This window comes from Eutrigla gurnardus (assembly GCF_963514095.1).
Source record: "Eutrigla gurnardus genome assembly, chromosome: 1".
Classification (NCBI taxonomy): domain Eukaryota; kingdom Metazoa; phylum Chordata; class Actinopteri; order Perciformes; family Triglidae; genus Eutrigla; species Eutrigla gurnardus.
The window spans coordinates 27,250,023-27,266,337 of record NC_139915.1 but is presented as its reverse complement, the minus strand read 5'-3'; the positions used below and the strand labels follow the sequence as shown (position 1 = coordinate 27,266,337).

Here is a 16,315-nt window from a genome sequence, read left to right as displayed (position 1 = left end):
TAAAGAGACCAATTATAGGTTCATAATAAGTTAACAAAGCCTGTGGCTAATTAACAGGCTATACACAAGTAACATCTATATATCAAATAAAAACTGAAAAGGGTAAACCATCGTGGCTAAATTGTCGGTTTTGTTTCAACTAGTAAGAATGATCAAAACCGCAAAGCAACAATGTATAATTGCTCAAAGGCACAAGCGGCTGCCATGAATGAAGATGTAAGGAAACGTCACTTTCTCGATCTGTTTACTGCCGAGCTCTCCGCCCACACACAACATCACACGTCACATGGCCCTCTCGGGTATTATCGAGAAACCCCGGCTCCCTCATTCATCACTTCGTCCTTCCTTCGTATCCCAGCCCAGAATCCCGAGATTTCCGACAGCACTTGAAGGCAGCACCGGTTCACGGCGTCGCTCCCGAACGAACAATCCGCGCGGAATAAAGTAACGAGTAAACAAATATGAAACGTCCCGGAAATGTATCAACAACGACTTTGATATCATTGACTCTTCTGCTTTGCCTGTTTTCAGTCAGAGGTAAGTCTCTCTTTTTAAAACCCACCGTCATAAATCTGACTAATCGCATTCACGCAGAACTCCTGTGTTCATGTTGTCGTCCTGTATAGCGTCTCATAGGTTTCTACTTCTAACGCCACACTTCATGTATTTGTCCCCATTTAACTGGCCTACCTAGTCTTATTTTCCATGGCATCTGTTTCCCTGTTTCCCATTTCGATAGTTAGTTCAGCCTCCAGTTCATAGGTCCACTTTTACTGACTCACGAAGATTCAGATGTGTTTTTCCAGAAGGGGGGGGGGGGCAATGATAAAAGGGGAGATGTGCAACAGTTTGGTCTTTCCTGAGTCGTTCATCTTACAGCTGCTTTAATATAATCACCACGTGTGAAAAAAAACTACATGGTTCAGTCAAAAAATCTATATGCAAAATGCAGTTTTTTCCCCCTGAACGCAGACAAAATGTAATTTGTGAGGCCTTCATGCCAACGTGTTATTATTGTCATGGTCGAAAGAGTGATTACATGTTATCACACGTGAGGCTCTGTTATTACAAAGTTGTATTTTACATGCAGTGTAAACTAGAACTTTGCAGTGATTTTATTTTAAGAGGCAGCTCTGTAAAAAAAAAGATGTTATTCGCAGTAAATGTAGTGCTGTGATGAAATAGGGTGGGGGTCGTGTAAACAGTAGATTTGTTTATATTTTATGTGTCCTTACATGTTGTTGTGCCCCTTTGGCACCGTTCTGAGGTGAAGAGGTGGTGCAGATGGAGAGGAAAATAACACCATATGTGCTCTTGTCTGGAGCCAACGTGAACCAGCTGTCCGCTCACCTGCCTTCAGGTCAACCTGGAAATGGGCCACCAGCCGGGAGCACTTTTAAACTCCTGCCAAAATCTGAAACACGTCTACTACAGCTGTATGTGTGTTGCTGTCTGATGGGGATGCTGTTTGTGTACATACAGCCTGTTTGGCTTTGCTCACCTCACCCACCTGTCAGTCAGGTGTGCCGGGTGTCCTGAGCCCCTCACAAGCTGCTGCACCGTCATGTTGTGTAACTGAAAGAGCCGCATGCATCTGTGCAAACCCGGCTAATCCTGCAAGCTCTTAATCCTCCACGTAGACACGTTCGGTTGTCAGTGCTGGTTGTGTAAACGTGTGTTATTTGTTTACATCTTTTATGTTCAAACCCAACTTCAGTATCAATGTAATAGATTTATTGGACACCGTTCCTCAAACACAGAGCTGAAGAAGACAAACTACATTCCAATATTTATACAGGACACTTTTTGGAGTTTTGTTTCCACATTAAACTCAATTGTAACCACTTATTAAACCAGGTAAAACCTAATAACTCATTGTTTTTGCTGTATAATTCTTTCCTTCTGGTTAATTCCGTTGCTCAGATTTTATCTCATGCTAAAACACGTCACTGCCTTTGCAAAACCAGGCCGGCCAGTTCTTGGAGGTTTGACAACAAGTGATGTGTTTTAGCATTAAACGGTACGGTGACAAAAATCACGTTCACACAGACTCAGTCATATTTGGGTCATTGTCGAGGCTGCAGCTTTCCTTCAGGTTTTGCCTCGATGCCATAGAAAGTTCCACCTGGTGTTGCTCTGAGCTTGAACGACTCCGACGTGGCATCCTGTGACTCAACGGGTCGGTTTAAAAACAATAAAAACACAAAGATTAGGGGTTAAGGCTTTGTAATTTTGACCGCTCTCTGTGACTCATAAATCTGTGCCCTGCCGCTCCCATTGGAGGTCTAGACCATCATTTTTCTAATCCAGCCAGTTTCTGTGACTCAGCACTTTGGGCCTCACAGCCAGTAGCTGCAGCACCGCTGCCGTCACCAAAGCTCAGGCCGGACCAACAGCAACAAAGAGGAAACATGGTAGATCCCACTTTCTGTCCCCTCCCACTGATTTGGGTATCTATTCAAACTCAGTGTATTCGGAGTACTGAGACTACAGTGCCACATATGTGCTGTATCTGCACTTTATTTTACCATTAGCACACCCTGTTCTGGTTACAGGGATGAATATTCAGGCTGTGAGAAGAACCCTGGTAATGTCATCAGGGAGGGAGAGTCTCACAAAATACACCATTAATCTGAATGGGGAAAGTAGGATTCTGCATTTTGGAGTCTTAACCCTTCTTCGCATACTTGGAAATTAAAGTTAGGCCGTGCCTCCTCTTAAATCTCTCTCTTCTCAAGTCTCCCAACGTTATGGAAGCACAATACCAAATTGCTCAAAGGCAACTTTTAAAATGTTTTTCAGGAATCATTTTTGAAGATACTCTTCGTTTTTGCCTCACAATCTACTTTATTTTCTTCTACTTAAGATACCGAAGTGTTTCATTTTTACCAGGCCGATGTTTAACCTTCAGGGAATTAGAGGGAGCTTGTTCTGTTCAGCTGCAGCTTAAACTTGTGGGTTGAGAGAGCAGCAGTGACAGCAAAACAAGACCAGGAGGCTGAGAGGGAGATCCCCATTCACACAACACAACACCACCTGTCGTAGTATCGCCATCCGTCTAGTTTACTGTAGCTACCAGCAGTGGAGAAATGTGGAGTCTCTAACTTCCCTGTTTTCCTCCTTTACCCAGGGGACTACTGCGAGGTGAATGTTTGCCATAATGGAGGAACGTGTGTGACGGGGATCGGAGAGGATCCGTTCATCTGCATCTGTGACGACGGCTTCGGTGGAGACACCTGCAACCTGACAGAGATCGGTACGGCAGAGTGGAACCTTTTGGGGGGGATAACGCACAGGTTTAACCACGCAGGGAGGATTAACTTCCTTCTTCCTTCTCTCAGGACCCTGCAGCCCCAACCCCTGCAAGAACGATGGGTCGTGCGAAGTCATCGCTCCTACCAGACGAGGAGACGTTTTCAACGAGTACATCTGCAAGTGCCAACCGGGCTTCGAGGGAGTGCACTGTCAGATCAGTAAGTTACTTCTGTAAGGGATTCATGAGCAGCCTCTCTAGCCCTGTACACTTAATTACACATTCAACTTAAATACTTTTAATTGTACTGTCAGGAGATATTTTGACATTTACATAATTAATTTGATATATATAGATTCTAATAGAGAAAAAAGTAAAGCAAATGAGAGAATTATAAGCCAAATTTTGCCTGACGTGCAGTGTTATACAAAAAGCAGAGCAGGCTCCACTTTCTCAGCCGATTTCTCAAAGTGTGAACACAGGAGGATTTTCCATCCCGTCATAGCATCAGCAGTGAGAGTGACGTGCCGTCGGCTCAGCAGTTCCATGAAAGGGCCTCATTCAGCGGCTTCTGTGGTCACTCTGTTTGGCTAATTAGAAAAAGACCACTCCAAATCTCTTAGCATGCAGACGCCTTCCACACCGCGTCAACACTGCATCCGTTTGTGCCCTAGCTTGACCAAATCAGCGGAAGAATTAGATCAGAGCGAATTCCATCATATCTTAATGTAATGACTTGGAATTATTGCTGAAGTTTAGGTTTATCGTTGGGAAGAATGTCTTGAACAAATGAGAAAAAAAGGAAATTATTTTCTCCAGGCCTGACAGAGATTAACAAAATCCACAGGCTGTTTTTTTTGTGAATGAATAGCACTCCCTCTCAGAACCCACAGGCTGACCACCAATTGTAGACTTCATGTAGCCTGGCTGTCTACTCCCAAACATTTTCTAATTTTGAGTCAGACGTCACAGGCTGGACTGCTGTCTGAGCCTCTCCCATACATTATGTGCAGCAAATGCACAGACACATTTAAAACTAAAAGCTATGATGGTTAAAATGTAGGTTTACTTTGTAAGACAGCGATGGTTGCATTCCATTTGGAAAAACAGGCAAACAAATGGCCTACTGGGCACAGATGTCACCACAGTGTTGCCAAAACATGTGAAAAATAATCCCAGACGGTGAGGCTATTTCACGGCCTGCTCTTGGTAGGATCACCTGTTTCTCCGTTATTGGCTGTCGGTGTTACGTCTCAGCCATTGAGGCAGTCGTTTCTAAGTTGTGACCAATCCTCTTAGTGTTAACGGGAACGAGAATTAAACGGACCCATGTGGCATTACGTCAACCGGTCGTCTGCTTTAGTTCTGAAGTCTGGTAGAGTTCGTAATGGCTCATGATCATGACATTCTGACGGTTTCTTCTGTATCGAGAGTAATCCAGGTGAATAGGAACAGCTATTACACAAAGCAGCAGGACTTCATGATACAGATGATTTACAACGTTAAAGGCCACAGGCTAAAAAGTTGTAGGTTTAACTTAAATACTCAGACATTCAGCGGAGGATACACTTAGTGTATTGTGACAGTCAGATTGATTTTAACCACATTACATACACAAGATTACCCAATGCAATCTTACTTGTATTTCCCCCTCTAATGTACAGCTCTAATACTTTTCATTTTCACCAAGAAAACGGTTACACATTTATACTCCGGGTTCTCATGTTCAATTAGGTCCTTTTAAGATGAATGAAGGGAGTAAAATGTGCTGCAGCTGGAATGATGCATTTATCCCTCTGAGCTGGTTAAACCATGTAGACATGCTGTACAAGCATTCCACCTAGCGGGGATTAGAGGGCATTACATGGGTAATATACTCAGGAAACAGCAAGTGACCACAGACTTGCTTTGTTGGAGGAAAACAAAGCTTTGTTTTGTGAAACGTCTTAAAAACAAGGCTGGAAAACCTTTGATTACACTTATTGACTATCATCATCTGAAACCAAAATCTATTACAGCCCAGCTCAAAGGCTGCATCATCTCGTCTACCAAAGACTCTTTAGAATCTCCTGCATTCAGTGCAGCAGCTGGATTCAGGTTCTCATATTAACACTTGTTCCATAACTGGAGAGGACGATCATGATCTCACAAATAAAAAAAAAAGTCTGTCTATCAATTTTAAGCTGAAGCTAAACATTCTGCAAACATGACATCAAACCAGAAATAGTTTCCGTTGCTGGAACCAGGTGCATGAACAGCTTCCAGCTGAGGACCAGCAGCTTATTTATTAACATCACTTCAATAATTCTTCCGTTGGAGGTCTAAAACTTCCTGCACAAAAGCCATGAGGAGAAAACTCGCTGTCCGAATACACAAGCTCCAAATTGAGTGTGAAACTATCATTACACCAACAGCCAGAGCTGCCCATACACAGCCAACATCACTGCAGTCCCGTCCCTCTAACTGCCTGACCAGGAACTAACTAGGCTCCCCCCTAGTCTTCAGGTGCTACTTGTGGCGGGTATTTACGCACTGAAACCCACAGGCCCGGTAACACCACCAACACCACCAAAAACAGCCTACTCATCACACTCCTCCATACCTCCCAAACGCACAACTCAATCACCAAACGAGGTGCACCTGCCTGCCAGGATCCGTCTCAACAAGCAGGATCCACAGCACTGGTGTGCACATCTAAACCAGGGTGTCAAGTTAGGAGGAGCATTTGTTATAGCCAGGCTCAAAGGCTGGAACAAAAATGGGAGATCAGACGAGTTAAAAATAATAAACACACATCTCTCAGATGACCCAAACAATGATGGAAGTTCAGTGAGCTGTCTGAAACAAATAAAACAGCAGCAGTGTCAACAGATGAGTGTGGTGAGCTTTTATACCTGGAACCTCATCAGGCTCAGGTGTGGCTCATCAGCTGTTCATGTCCTGCATTACAAGAGAAGGCAACACTGACCCCTCCTGGATTGAAGGGGTCATTACACAGTTCTAAAGAAACATCTGTGTGGATCACAGCTCTTAATATGTAATTATTTTTGCCACAATGCACTTCTTGTGGGGACATTGATGCGGACAAAACATGGATATAACCTCCATAAACTGTCACACACATTAGGTCATGGCACAAAATTAAGTTATCAACCCTGAACTTTCACCCCTAAACCCGCTGACCCCTTTAGACCGGCTGCCAAGAGTGTCCCCCCCCCCGTCCCCTCAGGTGCGTTTCTGTCATCATGTTCAATTAAAGCGAGTCTACGTATGTTGGAGACAGTGTGACTATTGAGGGCCTCCACCTGCCGCCTGTCTTGTGTTGCAGGTGTGCACCACATCTCTCACGAAAATCTTTTTTTCCCCTGTGATTCCTGATTCATTCGTTTGAGGAGTTGAAAACAATGCAATAATAAGTTGCTGCTCTTTTTTCAGATGTGAACGACTGTGTCAACCAGCCCTGTAAGAATGGAGGGATGTGTCGGGATCTCGATGGGGACTACACCTGCCAATGCCAGTCTCCGTATGTTGGAAAGCAGTGCCAGCTACGTACGTCAACCAGCTACTGTCATTTCATTTCACACACAGTGCAAATTAAATAAACGTTGCTAGAATTGGCCAAATGACAAAATGCTGTATTAAATGTAATAATTTTTTTTTAAATAGTACTTTACTCAAGCATTCCAACAAAAAACATTTTATTAATTTGGAAAATACAAAATAAAGTACCATAACGTTTCAGCTGTTGACACGAAATAATTAAGCACTCACATGATTCAAACCATAGAGGTAAAAATAATTATATATATACAATAAGAGACTCAACAATAAACAGAAGGACATGTAATTACTTTTAATATTTGAACGTGTGTCCCAGGTTGCATTTCCCTGCTTGGGATGGAGGGAGGAGCGATCGTGGGCTCCCAGGTATCAGCCTCCTCCGTGCACTACGGCATTATGGGTCTTCAGCGCTGGGGCCCGGATTTGGCTCGACTCAACAACCAGGGCATCGTCAACGCCTGGACGTCAGCCGCCCACGACAGGAACCCGTGGATCGAGGTGGGAGAAGCGAACGCTTTAGAATCACAAGGCCCGACGAACGAGAGCTGTGAAGCTGACTTGTTTATTTGTTGACAACAGATCAATATGCAGCAGAAGATGCGTCTGACGGGCATCATCACGCAGGGTGCCAGTCGCATGGGCACCTCCGAGTACATCAAGGCCTTCAAGGTGGCGAGCAGCTTCGATGGAAGCTCTTACACTGCTTACAGAAAGGACGGCCAACGGAGGGACACGGTTAGAGGCCCTCCCTTGTATTTAATTTATACTGTATATATAAATACAGGTCATTTACTATGTTCACCAGCAGAAAGCGTCCCTTTCTTCAGCTTACTCACCTAAGTGTCCACTCACTGCAGGTTTTCGTGGGCAACACGGATAACGACAGCACCAAGACCAACCTTTTTGACCCTCCTATCGTGGCCCAGTACATCCGCATCATCCCTGTGGTGTGCCGCAGGGCCTGCACGCTGCGCATGGAGCTGGTGGGATGTGAACTCAACGGTAAACACGCAGAAAACGGCCAGCTGTAAAAGCTAAACATTTACACATACACCTGATGAACGCCTCCACTCTGCATACGTACCTCCATCCACTTTGTTGCATGCATTCTTATACTCTGAACGCTTCGTTCTCTTCCTCTCTTGGTGATTTCTGGGTGTAAAAGTGATTTCAATCCATCACATTCTTCTGAGTGTTTTGAATTTTCTTCAGATGAATGAAAGGTGACGTTAATTTCTTTGGGTGTATTCTTTCTTTTTCTTTCTTTCCCCTTTCTCTCTTTCTTTCTGTGTTGGGTTTCCTCTCCCTCCGTCTCTCCGTCTGCTTCTGATTTCACAGTTTATTCCAACACGGCAGGTTGCTCGGAGCCTCTGGGAATGAAGTCTCGCCTCGTCTCAGACGGGCAGCTTTCGGCCTCAAGCTCCTTCCGCACATGGGGCATCGATACGTTCACGTGGCACCCTCAGTTCGCCCGGCTGGATAAGCAAGGAAAGACGAACGCCTGGTCTCCTGCACACAATAACCGCTCAGAGTGGCTCCAGGTGAGGAAACCTCAGTGGTTATTGTTTGGGTTAAAGCCAGCAGGTTGTTGCAGAGTATAAAGAGTTTCTTTGTTGTTTCACCAGGTCGATTTAGAGAAGACAAAGCGCCTCACGGGCATCATCACTCAGGGGGCCAAGGACTTCGGGGTGGTGCAGTTTGTGTCGCTGTTTAAAGTCGCTTACAGCAACGATGGGGAGTCGTGGAGTGTGGTGAAGGAGGAGAACACTGGCAGCGATAAGGTCAGACATATATATATATATTTTTTTTTTGTTGAAAAATTGAATACCACTTAAGTATTTTTGCATAAAAAGTAAAATGTCGGCCTTCCTTTCTGTTCTCTCCTTACTGTTGGAGGAGTGGAGCTTGTTAGAGGGCTAGAACACTGTTGGTTACAGTAGCTGGACCCAGATGATCCAATAAAAGTGTAAAAAGCAAGCGTTTGATGTTTTTTTCTGAGCCCAGGGCTGAAGTAGGCTCATGGCTTAATGATGCTGCCCGGGGGGCCTCACCGCTCTGAACGACCGGGCGGGGCTGTGAGGATCCGGGTCGTAAGCTTGTCAGGAGGCAGCGCAGCTCAGTTTGATGAGAAACCTCTGATCACAGCCAGACCATAAGACACTCGGTTATTCCTCCTCATCGCCTGTTTCTTCTTCAAACAGAATCGTCGCCTTTACATTAACCTTAAATATTTGTGTGCAGCTTTTCCAAGGCAACACTGACAACAACACCCACAAGAAGAACCTCTTCGAGCCGGCGTTCTACGCCCGGTACGTGCGCGTCGTCCCCTGGGAGTGGCACGAGCGCATCACTCTGCGCATGGAGCTGCTGGGCTGCGATGACTAGAAACTCATCGTCATCATCCTGACGCTCCGTCACCTCGAAAACCACAGCGGAGGAGGACCGGACCTCGGACAGAATATCACCTGTTTGTTTCTCTGGATGAAAAGATCCTGTTTGACTGCTGGGACTGTAACACTTGTAGCACCTTCTGACTTTAAAAAAAAGTTTATATTAATAACATTGTCTGACGTTGCTCACAGAGAGTGAAATGTTGATGCTTTTTGAATTTTAATAGATTTGGATCAAAACTAAATGTTGCTCTTAGACTATTTGCTTTGCTGCTTCTAAGAATTCAAATTGATTCCAGGCTCTTTAAAGTCCGTAGACGGGGTAATAGCGCCCTTCACCTCTTCCAGTTGTTCACCAAACTAAATTGCCAGTTTTAGACTTGTTCTGTCCTTCCCTTTGCAGTCTCACAGCAGTTACAAGCCTGCAGAGGACAGACGACATCGTCACCGGAGCTCCCTTTGCACAACTGCTGTTTAGTCACTTGAGCACAAATGTCTCAGGGTCCTGTGCAATAATGTGGCATGTCCAACTATCCTGGAAGAGACTAATGTCAAAGAGTAGAACATTCAAACTTCCAACACTGATCTGTCAATAAAACGAAGGACTTACACATTTTTAACACATTATTCCGCTTCATTCTTACAAATAATTTCATGGCAATTTAATATTTTTACAACAAATGTGAAATATGTAGAAAGATGTGTAGAGAATAAACATTGTTTTACATTCTTCTTTTTTTTTGTATTATTATTCACTGTTGGTCTTGAACTGAGATCGTTTATTAAATGTTTTAAAATGAACTTTTTGTTCGTTTCTTTTCAGTCAAGAGACACAAAACATGTCTTTGTCATGCTGTAGTGTGAGCTGATGTACTGAACGACACCAGTTACATAACGGGATATTTCCCACTGATGGCTATAGAGAGGGTGTTGGTGGAACCGGCCATTCAGGAGGCATCTCTGCATTGTTCATGTGCTGATATAATGCACAAACTAGACCTCCTTTGTGTTACGTATCGCTGCCCGAAGCTAACAGGAAAGGATGGTACAGTAGCACTTTGTATTTGACCTGAAGCTCTCACCTCAATCAGAATTAAACATTTTGAGGAATGACCTGCTGTCAGTCACACGGAGATGTTGAGAGCCGGACTACCAGGCTTCGGCCTGCTGTTTAACAGAGTAATTACACCCAGTTAGACCCTCGTCTCCCTGCTAAGATCACAGTCCTGGTATGTTTGGCCCTTGGCAACAGCTTTCATCTCCACACAGTGAAATATGGTGGAGGACGCAGCATCTCATAACACATCCGTGCTCATTGTGTATGTCTACGCCTTTATGTGGATATTTATTTCATGGTTTTCAACAGCACAGCAGGAGTTGCTATAAAAGATCACAGTGATGTGCTTTTGCAACAAACATCTGCTTTCAGAAAGTTTAAGAGGGAGGCAAAGGAGATTTTTCTACAAGATTTTGCTCCACAAACAGCTGCTAGACATGTTTTTCTTTTAGTGTAAAAAGAAAAAGTGTGATTCTGTTACTTGTGTTTGTAGAAGCAGGATCAAAATCAAAGTTTTTTTAATTCACACATAATTAAAAGTGTCCTGCAGTAAAAAAAAAAAAAAAGTCACTTTTGATCATTTAATATTTACACTGAGGAGATTTAGCAGTCTTATCTGTCACCAACAAAATAAACTAAATGGTTTGGTAGAATAAATTACGTGGTATTGTAGTTTGCGATTCAAATGGGAGAAAAAAAGTGCATTTTTTTTTGTAGTTTTGCAGACATTTCTAGGAAACTGCAATAATTAACATTAAGGGGGAATCCCATTTTACAAATTCACACTAGACTTTTACATTAAACAAAAAAAAGCATTGAAATGTTAAAAACTGAAGACTGAAATAAGGGTCTTGTCTCGGACATCAGCGCCCTCCCTTCTCTCGCTGCTGCAGAAACGCACGCAGGTACGTTTGAAGCCCGACAGTCTGACCGCAGCAGAGCAGCATTACAGACCCGCTGCTCTTCAGGTAGAAACAATAGTGCGCCTCAGGTCCTCTTGGAGATTCTGATTTGTTCCCAGCAGACTTCTGACTTCTACTCCTCAGCATCAAAAGATTGGATTTTAATCGCGCCAGCAGAACAGCACGGTGTTTTACGGTAAGTGAGGAACTGTCAATCAGCCTATTAACAACATGACTGCGTTAATGTTCAAAAATCTTTAGAACACGAGTCATTTTATTAGTCAAATGAGCTCCTGAACTCCTTATTAAACATTTTGTAATTCGACTGTCGAGTTCATCGAGTTAATATATGTCTCAGGAGCATTTTATGCAAATATGCCTTTAACTAAATTAGTTAAACTTTAATGCAAATAATTAAAATGTCTGTCTTTTAAAGTAAAGCAGTATCTTATTTTGAAGCAGTAGTTTTGTGATGCCAGAATGCATAAATATTACTTTTCACTTCTCTTCATAATATAAAGCGCACAAAGTTGTCGAAGTGGCAAAAAGACAGTTTCATAGAAAACAGGCGGAGGTCACTAGCATTGTATAATGCTGCCCTCTACTGGCGGCTTCCCGCCATGACACCATCAAAGTTGTGCAGACAGAATGCAGTCAGACAAAAAGTTAGGTGTTCCACTGTTTTCAGGGACTAACAAGCCAATCACAGTTCTCTCTGCAGTTTTTGGAGATTTCACGGGACCAACTGAGGACCAGAATGACGATCTGCTGCCTCCAGATGTTGTTGTTGTTGTTGTTGTTGGCGGCTCGGCTGGTTCTCTCTGGCTTGGCCCTGGCTGCACCCACAATCCCAAACAACTTCTTCTACCATGACTACCTTAAAGGAAATATCAACAAAGAAAGTATGCACGTCAATAAGATATATGTTAAATAGCTGCGATATGTGTTCTGTGATGTAATGTCTCTATGTCCTACAGTTCACTTCAGTGGTGTGAAGCTCCATGTGGAATCGGCTCAGCCGTCAGTGTTTGCAGTCAGAGGGGGTAACGTCACCCTGCCGTGCAGGTTCTGGTACGAGCCAGAGTTGAGCTCGCCGAGGGAGGTCCGGGTCAAGTGGTCCTGGCTTCCTGCTGCTGCTGGGGGACACGAGACAGATGTGCTGGTGGCTGTTGGATCCGGCAGTCGAAGTTTTGGAGACTTCAGGTTTTTTGGAAGGACAAATAATCCATTCATGATTATATTTTTTATTTATAAGTGGCTGTTATGAGCTCGTTTGTCTTTTTAACTTGCGGCGTGTCTTTTGGTCAGGGGCCGTGTGCAGCTCAGACAGGATTTCCCGGGAGACGCTGCACTGGTGATGACTGAGCTCCACTTGAACGATACAGGCCGTTACCACTGTGAGGTGGTGGACGGACTGGAGGACAGGAGCTCTTCAGTTTATCTGGAGTTACGAGGTACAACGTGTCCGACACCACGTGTCCCAGCCCAAGACTTGTTACTGTATATCTGATACAATTAATGGTTTTTAATTAATTAATTCAATGGTAACGATTATTCTCACTTGATTATTACATTCCATTCTTCTAATGTATTAATGCCTGGCAAAATTAGAAGAGACATTGTTATTACTGGTGTGAGTAGTAGTAGTGGTATAGTGGATGGATGATGGGAAAGATGGACGGACAGATGGAGGATGGACGGATGGATGGATGCATGGCTTTGTTATGACCAAACATATGACCTTACATGCCTGCATACTGAATGCAATCGGGTCTCACATTTCCCTCCGACCAGGTGTGGTGTTTCCCTACCAGCACCCTGGTGGTCATTACCAGCTCAGCTTCCTGGGAGCCCAGCAGGCCTGTGAGGAGCAGGACTCCACGCTGGCCACCGTCAGACAGCTCTTCCAGTCCTGGAAGGAGGGCCTGAACTGGTGCAACGCAGGCTGGCTGGCCGACGGGACGGTCCAGTATCCCATCACCCGACCCAGAATGCCCTGCGGGGGGCACGGCCTCGGCCCCGGTGTCCGGACGTACGGCAGGCAGAACCACCTCCTTCATCGCTACGACGTCTTCTGCTTCTCCTCCTCGGTCCGAGGTGAGGCGTTGGTGTGACACCAACGAGGCGCAGTTGTTAGTGATGGAGTTGACGATCACTCTATGGCAGATAGCAAGCGTGCAAAATACCAGGAACCTGAAACCAAAGCAGTGGAATGGAATTCAGCAGCTAATTATGTCATTATTTACACTTGTGCTTTTCCTATGACATTTCAAAATATGCCAGGCTCAATCACTCTGAACCCATCTTTGTGCTTCTATTAGCTCTCTGTCACCTCTGCTTACACGGCTTAATATGAGCTACAAGACATCTAACATAAAGCATTCAAATAAATAATTCACAGTCTAACTCTAGAAACTTTTAAATAACGTTAGTTAGTTAATTTTGCTCTTTTTAACCATATTTTTTCAAGCTAATTTTTCCCACCTCACAAGCTGAATAAGTAAGTAATAACATTTAAAAGGAGAATTGAAAACAGGATTTTTTAGAGTATGGATACCATACTCCCATATTTCTCACTTGAATATTTGTTTATATACATGTCAGTTAAAAGTAAATTGCTTGAATTTCCCCCTGGATCAATAAAGTATCTATCTATCTATCTATCTATCTATCTATCTATCTATCTATATCTGATAATGTATGTACAAGTCGCTGCAAACTGTCTGATGTTAAAGAGACGTTCCCATCCTGCAGAGGGAGTCTAATGTCACATTAAATGTGTTCGCTTCAAAGGGAGAGTCTACTATCTGGAGCCGTCTGACAAGATGAACCTGCTGGAGGCTCAGCAGGCGTGTCAGGAGGACGGGGCAGAGGTCGCCAAAGTGGGACAGCTCTACGCCGCCTGGAAACTAACGGGTCTGGACCGCTGTGACGCCGGCTGGCTGGCCGACGGAAGCGTCCGCTATCCCATCACGAGGCCGCGAAGACACTGTGGCCCCTCGGAGCCCGGGGTGCACAGCTTCGGCTTCCCACCTCCTCAGCACAAACACGGAGTCTACTGCTACAAGTCGGGCGATGAAAGAGTGTAGATTCCCTTCTTCTATCAGTGTAGTTGGCACATTATGTTTTTGCTTCATGACCAAGCTGCTTCAAAAAGGAAAGCAGAAGAAAAAAGCTTCTATGCTTAGTAAAATATGTCCTTTTTCAGACATTCCTCTATTCATTTCTTGTGATGCACTGGATGATATTACATCTTCATGTTTCTAAAACGTATTCAACATGGACAAAAAAAAACTCACTTCCCTCTATGAAAATCTTTTGTATATGAGAGCAAAGCATTTACTGTTTGTCTCGCTGTTGATGCTGTTAAGCATTAATTGAATTAAAGCTTATTGAAATTACTATTCATTGTTAGAGGCTATGATGTGAATATTAATTCTTGTTCCTCACAGTTCTACTGTATAATGGATGTACATACCGCAGGTGAGTTTTTAATCAGTTTATACATTATTGGAACTATAACTGTATAACAAATGTTTCCCTAACCTTTAAGATGCTTGCACAAAAGATTCCCATCTCCACATAGACATTGTACCACCACATACAACTTGCAGAACTTTATTTGCATAAAAAAAAAACAATTCAGAATATATTTCATGCTTGACAAACAACAGCATGATGTATTTGTAATGTCCAGCTTTGAGACTATGAACCTTTCTGAGGTAGACGCTGCAGTCTTCACTGCATAACTCTTTGATTTTGTTATCAACTGTACAGAACATCTGTCTTAGTGTCAACTCAAACATTTTATAAACTGCATTTTCATTTGTGAACATTTTGTTTTGGATCTCAGGACATTTTTCATTAAAAATAATTCATTAAAAATGGAAAACACATTCACTGTGTGGTTGTTGGTATACCGAGTAAAGCAAAGTGGCTGTTAGCAGCATGCTGGGCTAAGAACTATTCACAACATCCAGAATGGTCCAACCTGCTCATCCCGTCATTTCTTGTTGCAAAAGCAAAAGGCCCGTTTCACAAAGAGGATTTGCGAGCACTGTCTAATGTCCAATGGCATCATCGCCTTTCACTGTTGCTGACAGTAGCAGATACATTTGCGAGTGCTACCAGGTTTCTGCATGAGCCACAAGTATGACATATTTCACCTCTACTGAGGATTCAATGGGCTACACAAAGACACTATAAAAAAATATATTCCAGTGAGTGTCCTTAAAAAAAATAAAGCCAAAATCCTGAAACTCTGTGGAACGAACAGGAAACAAAAAACTTCATTTGTTTGTGTGCAAACCTTTTCTAATCAAACTCGGCTTCAAATAGGAGCCTCTCGATTTTCATCCTGACCTCCGCCTTTTTCTGAGGGTTCAACTTTTTAAACACTTTCACAAGACTCATGAAGTAGTATTCATCGCAGTCTTGTGGTTTTTCAATGTTCATCTGTACAGGTGGGTCACATTTAGGAGGCTTCCTCACTGCAGTGCGACAGTCGATGATGGGGTTCACGTCCTGGCTATGTTGGTCGTCTGAATCCGAGAGGATTGTTACATCATCCTCATCGTAGCTCTTCTGTGAGGACAAAGCAGAGGTTGTTTTTTTTAAATGACAAATACATAAAATATTTAATCTGCTTTGTTGAATTTTGATAAAACACCCAAAGCTGGCTAAATCTGAAAACGTATCTTTTTTTATAGCTGCGATTCAACATTAGCATTCAATGAACATACAAAACATTTGAAGATTTTTGCAGATTAGTTATGACAAGCCTATTTAATCATGTAAATATACTATTAGGAAAAGTTAATCATACATGATCAAAGCCTTACTATATCGTATGAAATAAAGTCAGCCTCGGCAGGGGTATGGGTTCCTTCGATCTGTAGCGATAATTGTTGGACTTTCCCCTTTTGTGCCTGGTTGCAGCACGGTAGATGAACGCTGAAATCTCGTTTCCTTAACAGCATAGCTGTGCAGTACATACAGTGGAAATGCGTTTGGCTTCTGCAACCCAGTGCGCATCTGTGGAATGTGTACTCTGAAATATTAACACCACATTTCAGCATTAATTAATTAGTGGTGAATCATTTTACTGAGACCAAAACATTTAAAATGTAAAAACAAAAACAAAACAAAAACT

At 43.3% G+C, this 16,315-nt stretch overlaps 2 protein-coding genes across 3 annotated transcripts; both read left to right on the top strand.

Annotated features, from left to right (window-relative positions):
• The first annotated feature begins 378 nt into the window (after nt 1-378).
• LOC311014185 (lactadherin-like) lies at nt 379-9,936 on the top strand. Of its 2 annotated transcripts, none has more exons than XM_084010622.1 (10): nt 379-537; nt 3,131-3,256; nt 3,342-3,473; nt 6,689-6,802; nt 7,131-7,312; nt 7,394-7,549; nt 7,672-7,816; nt 8,171-8,355; nt 8,440-8,595; nt 9,056-9,936. In XM_084010622.1, the coding sequence occupies exons 1-10, from the start codon at nt 462-464 to the stop codon at nt 9,197-9,199; spliced, it is 1,416 nt and encodes a 471-aa protein (XP_083866748.1). In that variant the 5' UTR covers nt 379-461; the 3' UTR covers nt 9,200-9,936. The 2 variants fall into 2 exon arrangements, with proteins under 2 accessions (XP_083866748.1, XP_083866747.1); XM_084010621.1 differs by having other exon boundaries at nt 8,153-8,355.
• A 1,984-nt stretch (nt 9,937-11,920) lies between these two features.
• Nucleotides 11,921-15,745, top strand: LOC311015151 (hyaluronan and proteoglycan link protein 3-like; the record flags this gene model as incomplete). Its single annotated transcript, XM_084012252.1, has 5 exons — nt 11,921-12,065; nt 12,141-12,366; nt 12,472-12,617; nt 12,958-13,260; nt 13,957-15,745. 5 exons carry the CDS (start codon nt 11,921-11,923, stop codon nt 14,250-14,252), a joined length of 1,116 nt encoding a protein of 371 aa, XP_083868378.1. The 3' UTR covers nt 14,253-15,745.
• Nucleotides 15,746-16,315: the final 570 nt, after the last annotated feature.

Coding starts and splice junctions, on each gene's coding strand:
- LOC311014185 (XM_084010621.1), top strand. CDS start 462: ATGAAACGTCCCGGAAATGTATCAACAACGACTTTGATATCATTGACT. Junction 7,550..7,671: donor ACGGCCAACGGAGGGACACG/GTTAGAGGCCCT, acceptor CACTCACTGCAG/GTTTTCGTGGGCAACACGGA. Junction 7,817..8,152: donor GGTGGGATGTGAACTCAACG/GTAAACACGCAG, acceptor CTGATTTCACAG/TTTATTCCAACACGGCAGGT.